We start from the raw sequence: 19,223 nt of genomic DNA, 5'->3' as shown, positions 1-19,223 counted from the left end.
TTATTTACTCATCCTTCAAATGTTGTGTTCATGTGCTTTTCCATGTACTTATTACTCATCTGTTACCATTCCTCCATCATACTGATTAAGGGAAAGTAAACGGGAAACATCACGCTGCCTGACCACAGTTTGACTCATAAAATCTTCTCCTTGGTTATTCTTTATTACCTCTACATAAAATGAAATATATATCTTACATGAATTTTAACATAAACGTACAACAATACAAACGTGTTGCTTAAACTTGTTTGAAAGCTTGGTTGTGTGTATAAAAAAGATACAAATATGATCTGTACTTTAAAAAAATCCTCAACTCTGTGGTTTAAACCAGTTAACTAGATTTGTTATCTATAAGGTGGCTGGTTCAGGCAGCAGGTACATCACACAGGAGCTGCTACTAAGCAATTCATTTTCTTATGGGCTTGTGTTGTTTTTGTTGGGTTTTTTTTTCTTTTTTTCTTTTTTATTTTTACAAAACACTTTCATGTTTCAGTGGTTAATTGCACTTCAGATTAAAAAATAAAAAATAAAATTCATTTCCCCCCTGGTAGATTACATCAGCTTTGGCTGGAATATAATGGCATGTAGATCAAAATATCCTTCCCTTCTTCATAGGGCCAAGTTTGATCAACTACAAGAGGAAGCACAGGTTCAGAAAGCAAAGGCTGGAAAATTTAAACTTTATAGTCAAACTGAAACACAAGGGTTTTTGGAGTATTGCATATTTTTTGGATTTTGATTGTTTGTAAACAGAGTAAGCTTTACAGGTAGTTGTTAAACATCCTCTTTGCAAATTCACACAATTGCATAAATAAAAATTTTTACTCAAATCAACAAAGTTCTCCATCATGTAGTTGTATAGCCCTGTTAGAAATTAACTACTCCAACGTTTGAGAGTGTCATTCCACTTAATGTATAGGTCTGTGCACGTAGATTTCTCTACCAAAACATTTTCCTGAGAGATGTTTTGCATAAGACCACATTAATTAAAAAATTCCACACACTGAAATGTATATACTAAATTCTAAAATTCTATCTTTTATAAAACACAGCAATAACCTTTTGAAAACACTCGTCAACATATTAAACAGTTGCAGGCACAGCTTGAGTTCGGTGCTCTCAATTGCCTTCCACCAGTTGTTTCTGTAAACTAGAAGACACATAAGAAAAGAAGTGTTAGCACACTTTAGGAAACTCAGACTCCCTAAGAACAGATTATTCCCACTTCTGAAGACGACAGTTTCCAAAACAATCCCTCTATATGCTAAGAAGCAACTCACACTGATTTCAAAATAAAGAAAAGCGAATTAGTTGTTTACGCAGGGCATATGTCTCACTTCAAAGCTGATTTCAACCTAGGAGAAATCTGAAGAGATTTCTTTTGGAAAGGCAGAGTATCCATCCCTGGCAGAAGACAAGGACTAAAGGGCTTCAGCATTTTTAGAAGGAACTAGCACAACTTGCATCTTGGTTTAAATCCCAACAAGTGAACAATTGTTGTTAAAGCAAAATTACACATTGAGAATCCATAATAAAGAATTGTTTGCTATCTCAGAGACCAAACTTCATGCTAAATTTACTGTCACACTATGTAACAAGGATTTGTAAAGCTATTTTGAAGTGATAAAGTCCAAAAGTGGAGAGACGTTTACTCCCACTAGCTCTACAATGAAGACATTTCAAAGCGCTCAGCTGAAGCTTACGCAACAGTCTTGAAGATCTGAGTTCACAGGATGCCTACTGGGCACAACCCTCACCTTTCCAGGTATTCTTTCACGTTATCATAGCCATAGAACTTGGCCAAATGGATGAGCATCCCTGTGGCACAGCGACCATCACGCTTGCGGCAGTAACTGCAGTTACACACGCCACGACAAGGAGGACAGATCCAGTCCTGCAAGGAGGAATGGGGGTGCTGTTAATGGCCAGCTGTAGGTAGGGTTACATTATTGTTTGCACTGCTCTAACAGACAAGAGTATGGCTTCTTTTTGCATTGTTATTCAGGGCACTCAACAAGTCAGCCAAACTTGTTATACTTTCCACACTCTGCAGGATTAAAAATATGATTGCACTACTCTATTTGCTTGAATAGGTCTTACTCTGCAAGCTGACTTACTCAGTACTAATTCAAAACAGACAATATTACAGGTGTTCTCTGCCTATCACACTCAGGGTTTTGGACACTGTGATCTTGAAAGTACCTTTGAAAATGGAGCATGCTGACATTAGATGGGACACCACTGACAGAAGGGGCAAGAACATTCTGGGCACCAAGCTGACAGACAAATTAGCAGAACTTTAAACTAGATTCAATGAGGAAAGGTGATATACTTCTAAGAGCCACAGAACACTGTCACTTCAGGAAGCAGCAGCAGCAGGGAAAAACCTCAGATTTACCCCAAAGAAAGATGGGAGGAGTCAAGAAGGTAACATGGCTGACTGCCCAACTGAAGTACCTCTACACCAATGCAACAACAGGGGCAATAAGCAGGAGAAGATGGAAACCACGGTATAATTAGAAAACTATGACCTAATTGCTATCACGAAAACATGGTGAGATCAATCACACAACTGCAATACTACGATTGAGGGCTACATGCTTTTTAGCGGGGGCAAGAGGGGTGAGGGACTTGCCCTCTACGTTAAGAAGTGGATAGATTGTGAAGATCTACCTCTGAGAAACAGCCACAATCAGGTTGAGAGCTTCTAGGTTAAAATTAGGGATCAGACCAAAAAAGGACATCTGGTGGGTGGGGCTTACTACAGAACATCTGATCAAGGGAAGATTGTGGATGAGGCCTTCCTGCGTCAGCTACATAAATTACAAAATCATTAGGATTAGACTTCTGGAGATAATCTAGTCCAACCTTCTAGCTAAAGGTTTCCTAGAGTAGGTTACACAGGTGGATTTTGAATATCTCCAGAGAAGTAGACTCTTCAACCCCTCTGAGAAGCTTGTTCAGTGCTCTGTATCCTCAAAGGAAACAAGTTTTTTTTCTCACGTTCATAAGGAACTTCCTGTGCTCCAGTTTGTTCTCATTATCTCTTGTCCTTTCATGGGCACTACCAAAAAGAGCTTGGCCTCATCCATTTGACTCCTGTCCTTTCTTTATAAGCATTGAAAAAGCATTGATAAGGTCCCCTCTCAGCCTTCACCAGGCTGAAGAGATCCAGGTCTCTCAGCCTTTCTTCACGAGGGAGATGCTCCAGGCTCTTAATCTACTTTACAGCACTCCACTGGACTCTGTCTAGAAGTTTCCTGTCTTTCTTGAAATGAGGAGCTCAGAACTGGACGCAATACTCCAGATACAGCCTCACAAAGACAGAGCAGAAGGGAAGGACTGCCTCTTCCTAATGCACCCCAGGATACCATTGACGTTCTTGGCCATAAGGGAAAAATGCTGGTAAGTGGACAACCTGTTGCCCACCAGAACACCTAGGTCCTTCTCTGCAGAGTTCCTTTCCAGCAGGCAAGCAAAGTACACAAAGACTGATTCTGCCAGATATATTTGTATTCCCATGAGCCTCATTTTCTGGCTGTGGTCTGGGCACGCTCCTTGCTCAGCATATCACAGGACTGAAGGGAACTAATTCTAAAACATTCAAGTACCCAACTGCTTTTTTATCAGACTTAAAAACTTAAATCTAGAACTGGTAACCCATTTTGTAGGCCACATTACTGAAAGCATAAAAAGAAAGCACTTTTTGACCTTTTTCTGTAAGGGGACAGATTCCTTTTCTCAAAAACTCTCATGCTTTGTCTCTCCACTGTCCGGTAAGCAATTGGAGCTTCAAAGCACTAGGATAAATAGATTGTAACACAGGTCCAATACCTTTCCCTTGCACACCAAGATCAGTGTCAGTCCTAATGGTACTGCAGACTTTATGGCAAACAGCTTTAAACCACAACTTCACTACAAACATACAAGAATGAAAGATAACAGGACTTCTACATTCATCACAGCTTACTAATAAATCATATTATTTACACTTTGTTCCCAAACCTGAAACAACACTTACCGGATCAAGCAGTGCTGATTTCACATCTTCTCCATATCTATTTCGAAGGCATGGTCCACAGAACTGCCCCCTTACCCCTCCACAGCCCTGGCTGCGACAGATGGTCTTTGTATCAATTGTCTTTTGTCGACACTGGTGGCAAGTACTTCCCTAAAAAAGTTGGAAAGAAGGAGAAATAAGATGTTTGAATGGCATCTGAAATGTTTATTGCCTAACATTCCTAACGCACCTGCTAATAGCACAGACTTCAAATCAAAGCAAAATTCAGCAATGAAGATCTTACTAAGAACTGTAAGTTTTGCCATATTATCAAGTATATAGTATCTCACATGCTGGAGATTTTATAGAAATAGTGCCTGTCCTTAGCTCCAGAGTCTCAGACTACCTGAACCTCATGCTACAGTTCTGATTTCCCACCCCAATCTGGCAGTAAGCTAACGTATGGTGTACTCAGAAAATGATCATCTCTGCTAATACAGGAGTGGAACAAAATATATAGTAAGATGATCCTCTAGCTTTTGAGGACTATTAGTAATAACTAAATCAGATAAAGAAAAGAAAGGGTTCCAGCAATCACTTTGGAAACTAGCTAACCCTTATAGAAATGTAATTTCTAGAAGGTATAAAGAGAGCAGAGATCACTGGCATTTAGCTGTACAACCACAACAGTAATAATTAAATAAGAATGAAAGATAATAGGATTTGAACTCTTATCACTGAAGAGTCATAGGTGTAACAATTTCCATTTAATTCTGCAGTGAGAAAACATTTGCTTGCAGAGGAAAAAAGTTGCTGGCACTGTATTAACCAGACTGAGTAAGTTCACAGAAGCCTGGCAAAGCTTTCAAGTCATGCTTGTGCAATACAATAGAAAGAGCTATGCTCTCCAGAACTTCAGGAAAGCACACCTTATAGCAAGCATCAGATGAGCAGTTTAGAAGACAATGGACACCATACAGAAAACAACAGCCACTTACTAGAACTTTGTCATAGATTTTGTCTTTAACAGTGATTGCAATGTTGTCCAAGTCATCCTCAGTAATATCTTCTACTGGACGGTAAGATGAATACTTCGATGATCTCCTCCTTTTGCGTACGCCACAATTACCCTGCTAAACAAACTAATCTCAACACCCTTCATCTGCTGCCATGAACAACCACACATGATGACAAAAGTCTTTCATCTATAATGCATACGTAACCTAGTGGGTGTAGTCTACAGCTCGTGGATCAAAGAACAAAGAGTAGAGTTGAGCATCCATCCAACCCTCCTAATTCATCCTTTCTCCCCTACTCCCTCATCATTTCTCTATTCCATTTATTATTTAGTCTGTTATGGTGTTCTTCCTTCCCATTGTTATCTCCTTGTTACTTCTGCTCTCAAAAAAGTCCATTTTTTTCCCACCTTCTTTTCTTGCCATTCCCCACACACCTCTACTTTAATATCTCATACTCTATTTCTCTCCTCAAAAAATAAAATGACAGCCTCTTGCCCTCCCCAAGGTTTGTTCGTTCAATATCCTAGCACGGCCTCATATCGCTTTCTCCACAGTCAATCCTACTATCCCAATAAAAACCTTAAGAAAAGATTTTAGTTTATTCCAGCCTTTCATTAATATCCTGCTAGTTATACTGAGTAGAGGACTCTTTCCATAAGTGCTCTTTTTGTCTTCCAAATACTCACTACGATCCTGAATCATCATTATGCCTGTCAGGAGATTTCAATCATATACGTGTCTTACTTAATCCTCAGCCTCCCCCTACCCCACTCAATACCACCTTGGTTCTTCATTCTAAGTCAGATTCGCTCTCTCCAAAACAGAGGGATTCTCATTTCATGTTTTTTCATGACCAAGTTCCTGCTATGTTCATCTATGGACAGCGCAGTAAGCAGAACTGGGAATCCAACCCCTACTATGTACAGATACAAAGTAAGTCTTCCTCAAAAAGACTATCTGGTAAATAAAGCCGAGATAAATACAGATTATTTGTTGCTGCAGATTCCCTTCACTCTCAGTTCACCTATGTAATTCCTAACTTCCCTTTGCAATTTCCAGAGAAGAGTTTTTGCAATTTTTTTCTAAGCCTGAAGATTCAGAAGATCTGCCTTATCACTTCACTGTCTTACTACTCAAAAGCCTTACATGTTTTAGGTTCTAAAAATTTTCAGATAATAAATAAACACTAGAACCTAAGTAAACTGTCTTGTTATGCTTGGACAAGACAAGTCACAAACAGTGCCCAAGAAATAGATATAAGTTGAGGTAAGAATGCCTGAAGACAACTTCTATAGCTAATCACAAACCAAAAGGTTCTCATTAACTTCCTCCAGGATGTGATTTAGCCCTAAGCATTGGCCAACAGTCTATATGAATGTTTCCTCCCTATGGAAATCATCAAAGTCTGGCAAATACCACGCTCAGGTTCCTCTTCAAGAGGTTTTCTTGTTTATAGCTTCGTATGTGTTCAGCAAATCTGACAGCCGACATAGTAAATTTTTCCAAGGCAAATTTCTCAGGTGGGCGAGCATTTCTGGTTGGGTTCATGCGACGCGTTATCTGGCCTTCAGAAAACATCCTCCTTGGTATTCTCTTCTGTTTCTAGAATGAGAAAAAAAAAATCTAGTAACTGTAATTTCTAGCATCTTTCAGTTACATCTGTAGTGTGCAACACCAGAAGGATTTCAAAATGTCTGTTTCACACTAGCACTTCTATAAATATATTCTTCTTCCACTCCTTAACATTTAGGCCAAATGTGACCTATTTCTAGTAGACAGAAATTTTTCCCTACACGCTATACCTTTTTGCTCTTTTTAAAAGACCAATTTCCACAGTCAGATTATATTTCAATTAACATCACAGAACAGTATCAAAATTCTATGGATGGCATATTATGGTTAAAGCTCACTGTACATCAGCAGCTGAAGGCTTGTATGCTCCCCCAGTACAGACAAACCTTCAATGAATAAACCAAAGTCCAAGTTTCCTTTCGTATTTTTAATCTGAAAGGGCCACGGAAAGAGCAAGAATAAATCTCTTCTACATTCCTGTGAGAAACAAAAATATCTTGATACTATGAAACTCAGTAATTACTGAGTCTGAATGTCTGAATTCACGCCACAGGAGTCCTGCACAGAAAGGACATGGAGGTTCTGGAGCAGGTCCGAAGAAGGGCAACAAGGCTTGAGAAGGGTTGCGAGAATATGCCCTACAAGGAGAGACTGAAGGAATAGAGGCTGTTTAGTCTGGGGAAAAGGAGGCTGAGGAGAGACCTTATTGCTCTCTTCCAATAGCTGAAAGGAGCTTACAGCGAGAGCGGGGTTGGTCCCTTCTCACTGGTGACAGGACAAGGAGAAGTGGCCTTAAGTTGCACAAGGGTAGGTGTAGGTTGGATATCACAAAACACTTCTCCACAGAAAGGGTTGTTAAGCACTGGAATAGGCTCCGCAGGGAGGTGGTTGAGTCATCATCCCTGGATGTGTTTAAAAACCGTTTGGATGTGGTGCTCACGGATATGATTCAGCAGAGGGCTATTGGAGTTAAGGTAGTGTGGTTAGGTCGTGGTTAGACTCTATGATCTCTGAGGTCTTTTCCAACCTGAGTGATTCTGTGATTCTATGGCCATCCGCCGTAATAATATCTATAGAAGTCCCCCTACTAAATCATGACAGTATGAACAAGATGTAGGAATTTAAATCTGCTTGCCATCATATTTACTTAGCAAGAAGCGAATGACACTTTACAAGAAGAGAAGTTGAAAGTCAAAAAAAGAAAAGAAGAACGGTAGCTGGAATGTTCCTGATTCTTTTTTGACTCTCCTCAAATAAAGACACTAAATGGAAGTAACATGCTACAGAAATTTAACCATTCCTTGAATATACACAGCCACAGCTAAACCAAAGACTTTCAAAGACTTTGTAATCCTGCTTCACGTTACCACTGACACACAGCAGCATTTACATACTGCTTTCCTGAAGACATGGCTCTTCAATTTTACCCTACATCCCCTCAATTTGTAACATGTGAAAAAACATCATAGACAGTAAACTACAGAGATCATAGAGGGGTTGGGTGCTTCTGGCTAAGAAAAGCTATAGTATCAACACCCTAGTTTCATGTTGAACTGATTGAATTTTATCAGCATTGGGAAGTGCAGATTTTAAAAGAAAAGTCTGTAAAAGAAAAATTAGCTGGGAAATTTAAAAGGATCTAAACACAAAGGAAAGTAATTTTCCTAATTTGCACAAACACAGGTATTTGTCTGGTATCTCAAAAGAATTTCCGTGACAAAAATTGTAAAGAAGCATCTAATCTTGGTCTTCACAGTTCCTCACACAATTATCTTCTAAAATTCTATTTTCTCACAAGACCTTTAGTATTTGAACAATACCAAGAGCAAATCCATACGAAGTAATGAAAGTCAAACAAAACTTGAGGAAAGTGTTCTATCAAGAAGCACATTATTCAAAAGTCTAGCATAAGTATCCATCATCTCTAGCTTGTATGTGGAATCTTACCGAAGAAGTTGAGGCAGGTGTCTTCACTGGGAATAGGTCAGGTATGGAATTCAGTTCTGCTAGTAACTGGGCAAGCTGAAAGCAACATCATATGGAAAAGTCACTACAAACTTGCATATTTTTGACACACTCTCCGTATGCACTGAGTTAACCACTTGAACACATTAAATTCCAGTGCATGAAACCTTTCAACAGGCACTTAAATAAAGTGGGACTCATGAAAGGGCTCATCTATGCACGAGTGAAAAACATTTTGCATACAAACCTAACTTCATAGCACCCATTAATTCTTACTGGACTAAAACAGCTAAAATTACATTCAATCTTGTCAAAACAGCACTGAAAAAGAGTGTCCTCAACTAGGACACTAATGAAGTGGTAAAAGTTGGAATTGGAAGGGTGCAAGCAGAGAAGGAATTGCAGCAAGAATACAATAGCGGTGAAGAAACAGAGCAAGATTAGAAAGAGATACAAAATTAAGCCACGTTTTTTTCTTGGGAGCTGCAGGCCCACACACCCAAGATTTGAACAAAGACTGCCTGGACACTGCAACAAATCCTGCAACAAGTCAAAACTAAAGGGTTCACAAAGGATCCAAAAATCAACCCATGACTGTTTTGGATTTGCACACTACAGTGAAAATTAAGAGGTCCAGTGGAACTGTAGATAGGTGGAAAAGCATTCAGGAATCATCAGTATCACTTCTCCCTTATCTACATACACTTCCAAAGAATAAAGTATAACCTAAGCATCACATCCCACATAACTGAAAAGTTACGTTTATAATCCTTAGCAGTTTTGCAATCAGTGAGTGCAGTAGATCCCTCAGACACAATGGGAAAGTAAGAAACTCTACTGCGTAAATAGCAAGAACGACCTGCAGGAACCAGCTGTTTTCCTGGCAGGTTCCAAACATAAGCCTGTGATACGGATACCTGCAACTGTGGTCATAGCCACACACAAAACACTTGGTTTAATCCTGCTTTTAAACTTCAACTGGCTCTATTTAAGGCTATTTTATCCAGAAGTGTCTGAATGCTGATGGTCCTCTAGGGTCTTCCTGAGTTAAAAAAACAACCAGAAACCACTGTGAGATTTTCCTAAAGTCCCTGAATATCCCCAACGAGGACCCTAAAATTCCAAGAACTCGTGAAAATGCTAGAGAACAAAGTACTGCTCATAGCTCTTACCATGGCCTTATTTTCTTTAATATTTATAGCTCTTTTAAGCAGAGCACTGGAACTTTCTTCCTGTGTCTCCTTCACGTCTTCTTCAGATTCTGAAGCAGAGCCCTCTAGTTTGTCCCATCGCTTGCAATTTCTTTCATTTGAAAGAGCAGTGGAGGGTTTACTGTCCTTTGAAGGTAGATTAGAAAAAGCTTGTTCAGGCACTTTTGTCTCAGAAGACTTTCTAGCTGGAAACTGAAAGGCAACGCGAAGACCGAAGCTTCTTCTTCTGGGGGAAACTTTCTTCTTTACCTCTTCCTCCTCTTCTCCCTCAGTACCCAACAAATTACCACGTTCTTCATCACTTAAGTCTGACTCCATCACCTGCGGGCAGGAAGAACCTATGTTACATTTGCCACTATAACAAACAAAACGTCACTTTTAATCACTAATTCTAGGCAGCAGTATCACCATCCAAGGGCCACAAATTCACCCAAATCAACAGGTATTATAAAGTTAGCAGCATTCAACATCCCCCAGCACGAAGTCTGTGTATTAATACACAGATACTATAAACAAGGCTATCAGAGAAACAGTGTTAACTAGTAGTCAGAAAACATGGAAGGGGAAGAAGTTCTGATTTCTCATATGTTACACTGCACTAAATGAAGGTGTCGGTTTTTTTCCTCTTTCAATATAATACATATTATTCTTCAGTATAAATCATGAACAACACAGTGCATTGTAAACACTCTAAGATGGAAGTTTATACAGAAAAAAAGAACAGGAAAAACTATACACATACTGCCTTTCCCGGAACTGCTTTCTTCTTCACATTCTCCAAGTTTGAAGCAAAGCCTTCAAATGCATCAGTTTCAGAATCAGTGTCTTCAGTGAAAATCTTCTGCAGCTCTTCAGTAAGGTTTCTGGGCTGATATTGAACGCCCTGCAAAAATACCAGCCAGAAGCTATAAGAAACAGTCATACGCAATGTACTGACAGTTAAAATGAACATGCTCAAATCAAGTAGCAACTACATGGTATACACTGTGAAGACACTTGGCAGGCAAAGCTTGTCAGAAGAAGAAGAAAAATAGAAATCAATATTCAGAGTTTCAGCTCTGTGTTATTTTAACTTACTGAGGCTTTTTGGTCTTTTTGAGCACAAGAATGCTGAGCTTGGTCTCATGGCAGAAACTTGATTTCTTTGTCCTCCTCTTTACCACTACCCAATAAAAATAAATTACTGGCTTTCTTGTTTATAAATTATGAGTTTGTTGTTGGTTTCTCCTGAGTACAAAAAAAACAGGCCTTAAGTGGCTTTGTATTGAAGACACTGAAGAAAAAGAAAACTGAGCCACAAGCGCAGGAAGAAAGAGCCCTTTTTCACTTTACAGTAAAAACAGAACTCTTTTCTGTGTCTGCTGCACAAGTGCTAAAAGCTCCTGGAGGTGGAGTCTGTTCCTTCTCACATCGTTACTGAAGCAATAGTTATATACAAAAAAGCACTCAACAGTCTAACTAAAATCCCCCCACCATCCAACTGCTCAACATCCTCTTAGCAGTGCAGTCTACTTTTTTACTGTTCAAACATGTTCTAGACTGATCCCAGACTTCTACACACAGCCTAGGAAATGAAATGCCAGTCTGTGAAAAAATAAAATCCTATTAGAAGGCTTCCCAGGCAATACATGTTCACATACCAAACATAGGACAAATCTAGTGGTTTTTTTTGACATCCTTGAAGACAACTCATTTACTAAATCAGAAATGTACTTCCATACTTCCAAGCAGAATTAGTAGACCATCTGTCAACTGGTCCCTGTGATTCCCCAGAAAGACCTGTTCATAGTAGGAACATACGCATGTTCACACTACACCTGCTTTTAGAGAACCTACAACATTCACTCAAGTTCATTTCCCCAGTTTTCCTCTGCTGTTTCTTCCTCCCACACAAGATAGAAAAATGACCTTTCATATGATGCAGTTGCTAAATATCTCTATTCTTCTATTCTCTCCCGACCCTGACTTTAATTACATACTTCTTTACATTAAGATAGCATCTTGTGAAAAAGAGATACAATACATTAAGTGGAAATACTTACAGAGGAACGAGAGGGGAAAGCTACTGCACGTACTGTTTCTTTACACTTAAACATCTCCTTCAAGTTATTATGGATAATTAGAATGAGTTTTCTCTGAGCAAAACTGCTTTACTCTTTTGTTGATAGCTGCAGTGCAGCTGCTCGAGAAAGGAATAAACACAACAGGGAAGTTAAAGTGAAATAGCGTTTCTTAGAGGCAAACAGAAGTTTGTATGTATTCTGTGCTTTCTTGAAATTCCACAGTGTAGGTTAAGGGGTGGCTGGAATCTTAACCAGTTTGTTAGCCAAAGTGACTGAAAATAACACACCTAAAGCTATACCACATTACAGCCTGTGAATAATGGTCTACAAGCAGCAAAATAAGCACCAGGGATACCTACAGCAGAAACTGCTGAAAGTCAGCAGAAGCACAGAGATTATGGGAGCAAGAGTACAGAAATCCTGGAGGAAAAACAGAGACATTGGGCGATATTTATTAATGCATTCGTGCACTGACACCCAAAGGACTGCCTGATGCACAAACATCCCACTCCACCTCTGCGAGGCAGCTGCCTTGCCTCCTTCCAGCCACCATTGAGTTTTTTCTGACCTCACAATTTTTGCTCTTCACACCAAACTCTTTTGGATTTTTAATCTTTACTCAAGGAACCTAAAGGGAAGCCTCCTGCCTCTCTGAGGCATGGGCAAGAAATTTTACTAGAAAACTCATTAACCTGCTACAGCCCTCTGATTATTATCCATTAATGAGCTTTCATTTCAGTGAAGATGAGGTAGTAAAAACTCTAAGGGCAATCTGAAGGGACTTCGGGGGTGATCGCTTCAAGGATCAGTAACACAGGTAGTGTTTTCCTTTATCCTTCCAGCAGCAGGTAACACTATTGAAAGGCAACCTCACATGATCAATATATGGCTCCAAGGCTGGTCTACACAACATCAGGCCTGCTGACACCTGATGGGATGCACCTTTCTTAGAAGAGAAAAAGGATTTTTGTGCAGGAGTTAGCAGGGCTGATCAACAGAGCTTTTAACAAGATTGAAGGGGAAGAGGGATAAAAAAAAATCAGCCTTGACAGTGATAAACTAATGAATGGCACACCAAAATTTGAGGGACTGAGAGTTAGTGAGATCCTTCACTCTTCTCCATGAGGTGCTGGTATAATAAAGCACTTTCAAAATGTTTCTACACCAACGTATGCAGCATGAGGAAGAAGCAAGAGGAGCATTACAATATGGGTGGTGAAGCACTGGATCAGGTTGCTCAGAGAGGTGGTGGACGCCCCATCCCTGAAGACATTCAAGGTCAGGCTAAACAGCACTCTGAGCAACTTGATCTAGCTGTAAGCATCCCTGTTCATCTCAGGGGAATTAGACCAGATGATCTTTAAAGGTCTCTTCCAACTCAGATGATTCCAGAAGGCTTGGCTCAGTCTCAGAGCTATAACATCACTGGCAGAGTGAAAACCTGGTATGCAGAGCTCTGTGGCTGGTATGCCGTGATGGACAGCTCTAGGCCCTTTGTCAGGGGCAGGCAGGGCAGTACAGAGGGTGGCACTGTATGTAAGGGAGGGCCTGGGCTGTATAGAGCTCACAGCTGGAAATGATGCAGCTGAGAGCCTTCAGATAAGGATTAAGGGATAAGCAAATAAATGGATGTCATGGATGTCATTGTAGGAAATGGAAACACATGAAACACATCTATTGCCATGTATTTCCACTGTCCTACTTATGTAGAGCAGCAACCCTAGGATGGTCGGATTCTCTCTTACTTGTTACACTTGCCTATTCCATTCGGGCTCTCCTTCTGGTGAAACCCACTTTCCTTCTAATATTATGAAACAGCTTTTAAAAGCAATCACCAAAGCTTAGAAAAGATAGGAAGTTTATCTAAATTTGTTTTTTAGTATGACAACTGCAGATTCCTGGTTTTGCTGGGAGTTAATGGCTCGTGAAGCCTGGACACAGGCTTAGAGTAAAAGTGCACCAAAACTACCATAGCTGACTTCAGACACCAACTGAGAGCATCATCTGGAACCCCAGAAGATCTTCAGTGTCACTGAGGGCATTTAAACTAACAGTTTCTTCTTCGGGTATCTGTTTCTAATTCAAAACGAGACAGAAGATATGAATCAGACATGATGATTTAATAGGAAAACTCAAACTGGCAGCAGCACAACTTATTTTTACACTCCTATTCAAGTGCAAATACACATCACAAAATATGACATACATAGCAAAGCTGCATCACATTTAGCTAAACTCCAGGATGAAGTTGGTGCAGACTGTTTTAATCCCTAAATACAAACTTGAGATTTAGAACACTGGGGGATGTACTATGCAGACTGTTTAACTTTACACGGCAGCACTTATCAGACATAAATATATGCACGTACCCAGACCTTGCATGTGCTAAGGTTCGCAGCTTTAGCAGTAGAGAAACCATTTTTTTTTCTGAAATACTAGGTAAGAAAGGGAAAACACAGACTAATCAAGAATGTCTTGTCTGCTTGAAGCTCCAGACTTAGCCACCAAGAAACACTGCCAAAGGCTGGCAGTGACACATCCTGAACTGACTGAATTAACTTCTTAAGAATTCAACAAGTTCAGCCCCGGCATCTAAATAAACTGTACTCGGCATTGGTGAGGCCTCACCCTGAATGTTCAGTTTTGGGCACCTCAGTACAGAAAGGACATGGAGGTTCTGGAGCAGGTCCGAAGAAGGGCAACAAGGCTTGTGAAGGGATGCGAGAATATGCCCTACAAGGAGAGACTGAAGGAATAGGGGCTGTTTAGTCTGGGGAAAAGGAGGCTGAGGAGAGACCTTATTGCTCTCTTCCAATAGCTGAAAGGAGCTTACAGCGAGAGCGGGGTTGGTCCCTTCTCACTGGTGACAGGACAAGGAGAAGTGGCCTTAAGTTGCACAAGGGTAGGTGTAGGTTGGATATCACAAAACACTTCTCCACAGAAAGGGTTGTTAAGCACTGGAAGAGGCTCCGCAGGGAGGTGGTTGAGTCATCATCCCTGGATGTGTTTAAAAACCGTTTGGATGTGGAGCTCACAGACATGATTCAGCAGAGGGTTATTAGAGTAGTATGGTTAGGTCATGGGTGGACTCAGTGATCTTTGAGTTCTTTTCCAACCTGAGTATGAAACTTGTATCACCAGAGCTGACCATTTCCTACCATCAAGTACTTCATCAACCATTTCAGGCAAACCTCTCTACATCACAGGCTACTAAAGAAGCCCTCAGCCAGTTCTCACCTGGGCTATTTAGGATTTGATGTGTGGAAGGACAGCGCTAAGATACAGCCTTAAAAAATGAGGCAGAGGGCATTTCACACTCACTTACCTGAGTTTCAGAATGTTTTCACACACACCACTACCAGTCTGCCATTCACAGAAGTGTTTGAGGAGGTATGTCCAAATTGTTCATCAACATACAGACATTCATTTCCTATACACCAGGGCAAGCTCCGCATCTTATACACACTACTCTTGCTGAAAACAAGCCTTCCTATTGTTTGAAGTGCTCTATAGCCACTGCTCTGTGTAGATATCAGAACACAAGATAAAGAGCTGGCTGGCAAGGATGAGTTCTTCCTTGCCCATGAACTTGCATGTTGTTCATGACAGCATACCCAACTGAAGCTGGGAGCAGCCTGCACTTGCCCACTGTCACAGACATCCACAGTTGCTCATGAAGAGCCCCATATAATGATTTTGGGTTGTTTTTTTTTTTGGGGGGGGTTGTTTTGTTTTTTTTTTAAACCACTCCAAAGGTGGATCATTCTCCAAAAGAAACACTGCTGACAAATTTCCAGTTAGAAGAGTGAGCAGCATCTTGATTGTAGCTATGCTCTCTAAAATATGCAGTTATGGGCATACACAGGCTTCATTTCACTCTTGCTCTGCTTTTTTAGAATTGATGTAGACTTCAAAACAGATTTACTACTGTTTGAGCAAGAGCAGAATTCATCTCTGAACAACTGACCCTTACAGGCATATAACGGCACAACCCAATGTGCTGCCACAGAAGTCACACTGACTGTATTTGAATTCTCTTGGTTATTTCCTCACCCCCATCTCTTAAAGCAAACTGCCAGAATCCAGTCCCACTGCTGTGATGGAATTCACACAACACAGAGCAGCCTTAAAAATGAAGCACTGTGCATTTTAATGGCAAAATACGCAAGGAGTGCATTGTATGCCAAGAAAGAAAATACATACATGCCTAAATAAAGATGTTAAAATACGAATCTATTCTAAGCACTTGAAGGATGCAGGCATTTTAAGAGAGAATCATTTTGTTACTAAACCTCAAAAGAAAGAAGACAGGAAGGCTCAGAGGTGATGAACATTTCACGCTCACTCAGAAAAAACATTTCAACATTAAAAAGCCCACAGGTTCAGAGCAAATGGAAGTCTGCTGTAATGTTGCAGATTTTAGAAATACTGCCTTTTGAAGATAACAGTTATAGAAAGTACTGAAATTCTAGTGAAAGCTGAAGGTAATTCACAGAAAAAGTATCACCCCGATAAGTAATTTTATGCCTATTGAGTTTGGTTCTTTTAGCAAGCATTTCAAGTACCCACAAATCACTCTTCAAAAGCAGAATACTGCCCACTACCAACAGCATGCTGTCCAACTATTTCCAGAATTACCACTCCTCAGTACATTTTCCCTCAGCAGGAGATCAAAGTTCAAGCTATTCCCATCCCTCACTTTCCCCTTCTCTAGATCTGAAGAAAGATTGTGAGCGCATGCAGAACACCCTTGAATCAGGCAGCTTGCCATGAGAGGCACTACTGGGAACTGGGAGCACTTAGTTAATCTGTTACAGAGTTGTCACCAGAGGCAAAGTACCAGGAGGGAAAGCAAGGCCAAGAGGGATGTCAGATCTGCTGCTGGCACTCTGCACACAACCAACGGAAAGAAAGGCACCTGATGTCTCCCACAGTCCCCAGGCTGCTCTACTTGCTGCCCCCACAAATTCCACCTGTGTTAGACAGAAACAAGAAGGAAAGCCTGATGCACGATGTTTTACTTTCCACATCAACAGCAAGAATTTTGATGTCTCTTTTTAAAAGTCAACCAAACTGATTCCAAAAGCAGATGCAATTTCCCCTTCTGCAAGGCAATGTCCAGCCAGGTCAAAAGGAGAACATGCCTGCATGCATGCCTTCGCTTCTGGTGGAAATCTGTATGCCCCTCTCTGCCCCTTATCAGGTTTAAACATGGGTTTTGTTCCCACACTCGCACATTCTTCTGTAACAACAATGGATCAGAAGAACCATGGGTTATTACCATGGGTTAAGAGATGAGGGAGTGATCTTTGCTTCTACTAAGCAAAAAAACAAAACAAAACCCCACAATTAACTGGGCCGTTTTCCTGTTTGAAGCAGATGGATAATTTCAGTAATGCTCAAACTTCGTTTATTCATTTTAGTCGGACTGAAGTAATCCCAGTTTAATATCAAATGAATATTAACACAGACTAAACACGTGCAAACTCACACCTCCATCTCCTGCTGGAAAACCTCGATTTGTTCTCAGATAAGCATGCAGCTCCTGGAATGCCACCCAGGGCCTGAGATGCTGCATCCTCGAAGAACAACTGAAGAGTGAAGCACTTTCTAGGCTGACAATTACCATCAGCAACACAAGAATGGTGGGCCCCAGCCAGAATGCTGCCGTGTGCCAAACCAAACCCCAAAGCTATTTACAAAAGCCTCATCTTCCCATTGCAACCACAATGAGAAACAGCATTGCACGAGAGCTTAATTTTAAACATTATGAAAAAGCAATAGAAGGTCAAGTCCTGCATGCAGGAGAACCACACAGTCAAAAGAACTGTGAACACCGAACACCATCTGACCAGTCTTAGGTACGGGGACACAATTCTTGCCCTGGTGAGGTATGGGAAGATGAGGGAAGGACCAAATGATCTCTGTGCTTAAGGGAACCCGGGTGCACAGCATGCCCTTCCTCATGTCCAGACTACGAGGCCCAGGGCCCTGTGCGTGCTCCATCCATCTGCACTCCTGTAACCAGCTCCAGGAACTGAAGCTGCAGTGTCAAAACTTTTCTAGCCAGCCTCTAGGACAAAGAACAGTTGCAACAGCGCATCACAACTCAACACAATGCAGTACTACTGACTTATTTGGCAACTGCTTACCGCAGAGGCATGCATTTACTCACAGATGTACAAACTGAGCAGCCTGCAGAGGCCACATGAGCTCATAGACAAGGAAACCTTGACCACTACCTCCTGGCTCCAACAGAGCAAACCCACAGCTCACACTGGCAGGCAAAAAGTGGAAGCTATGGAGGCCTGGGCCAGAAGCGAGCTCACACGAGGATCACAAGCATGCAGACAGACTGCACCAACCTCCCCTTTGCAGCACCATGAGGGCGGTTCGGGGCCCCCTACTCGCTGGGGGACCTGAGGTCCTGAGCTGCATAGCAGTCTCACTCACCCAGAGGGCTGGGATCAGAGCTCGCTTCGGGGCACTGGGTCACACCTGCGAACGTCCCACTGCCTGCAACAGACACCCACAGCGTTCACATGGTGCAGCAGGGTCTCAAAGACAAAAACAAAAAAGGGCAGAGTTCTCCTAAACACACACAGGCACGACTTTAAAAGTTGCGCTCCCAGCTGCTCAGACTCCCCAAGGCTGTGCCCCTCGTTACACAAAGGACAAGCGTTTACCAGAGACGTTACAAAGCCCAAGGACACCACCGCCTTCGGCTCGCGGCTCGGTTCAAGCGCGGCGCCGGGCCGCCCTGGGGGAGGAGCCGGGGCAGGGCGCGGGGGCACCGCGCCACGTGGAGGGGCCGCGCTTCGGGCCTGTAGTGGCGGAGCGCGGCGGGCACACCTCCGGTCCCGGGGAACAAAGGCCGCCGGCGAAGCGGGAAGAGCCCTTCCCCGCCCGCCCACTCGTACACCGCGGCCTGCGAGGGCGCCTCACCTTGCCGCGGCTCGCCGCCGCCCGCGTCACCGGGCCCGCCGCCGCCGCTCGCCCCCGCCTCACCGGGCCCACCGCTGCCCGCTTCGGGCGCGCCGCCGCCCGCCTCGCCGAGCCCACTGCCGCCGCCGCCGCCGCTCGCCCCCGGCCGGCCGGACGGCCCCGCCGCCGCCGCCGCCGCACCATCGCGCCAGGAGCCGCCGCGGGGAGCGGAGCGGAGGAGGAGGGAAGGGAGGGAGTAGCGCGGGGGGCACCGCCGGCAGCGCGAGCAGCTGGAGGCGGACGGGCGGCGGCGGGGAGGAGCCGGCCCGCGGCGGCGGGAAAGGCAGGGGTGGGCCCGGCGCAGAGGGGCGGCTCGTGGGGCCGCCCTCTCCTCAGCCCCGATGCTGCGGGGCGGGGATGCGCGCTGTGGTTTCGCCAAGTGAAGTGCCCCGCGCACTATAAGCACCCC

The 19,223-nt window shown here is 42.6% G+C and overlaps 1 protein-coding gene across 1 annotated transcript; it reads right to left on the bottom strand.

Annotated features, from left to right (window-relative positions):
* Window positions 1–1,076: 1,076 nt before the first annotated feature.
* On the bottom strand, window positions 1,077–18,958 carry CDCA7L (cell division cycle associated 7 like). Its single transcript, XM_065753520.1, has 9 exons — window positions 18,776–18,958; window positions 10,510–10,650; window positions 9,729–10,088; window positions 8,539–8,613; window positions 6,436–6,621; window positions 4,999–5,130; window positions 4,022–4,171; window positions 1,758–1,894; window positions 1,077–1,150 (listed from the first exon to the last, which is right to left on the bottom strand). Exons 1-9 carry the CDS (start codon window positions 18,956–18,958, stop codon window positions 1,120–1,122), a joined length of 1,395 nt encoding a protein of 464 aa, XP_065609592.1. The 3' UTR covers window positions 1,077–1,119.
* Window positions 18,959–19,223: the final 265 nt, after the last annotated feature.

This window comes from Cyrtonyx montezumae, unplaced genomic scaffold (genome assembly GCF_038088225.1).
Source record: "Cyrtonyx montezumae isolate F1298 unplaced genomic scaffold, pur_monq_1.0 scaffold_8, whole genome shotgun sequence".
Taxonomy (NCBI): domain Eukaryota; kingdom Metazoa; phylum Chordata; class Aves; order Galliformes; family Odontophoridae; genus Cyrtonyx; species Cyrtonyx montezumae.
The sequence above is the reverse complement of the archived record's forward strand: the minus strand, read 5'-3'. Positions and strand labels throughout refer to the sequence as shown.

Coding starts and splice junctions, on each gene's coding strand:
- CDCA7L (XM_065753520.1), bottom strand. CDS start 18,958: ATGGTGCGGCGGCGGCGGCGGCGGGGCCGTCCGGCCGGCCGGGGGCGA. Junction 10,089..10,509: donor AAGCAGTTCCGGGAAAGGCA/GTATGTGTATAG, acceptor TCCTGCCCGCAG/GTGATGGAGTCAGACTTAAG. Junction 6,622..8,538: donor CACCTGCCTCAACTTCTTCG/GTAAGATTCCAC, acceptor TTCTCATTCTAG/AAACAGAAGAGAATACCAAG.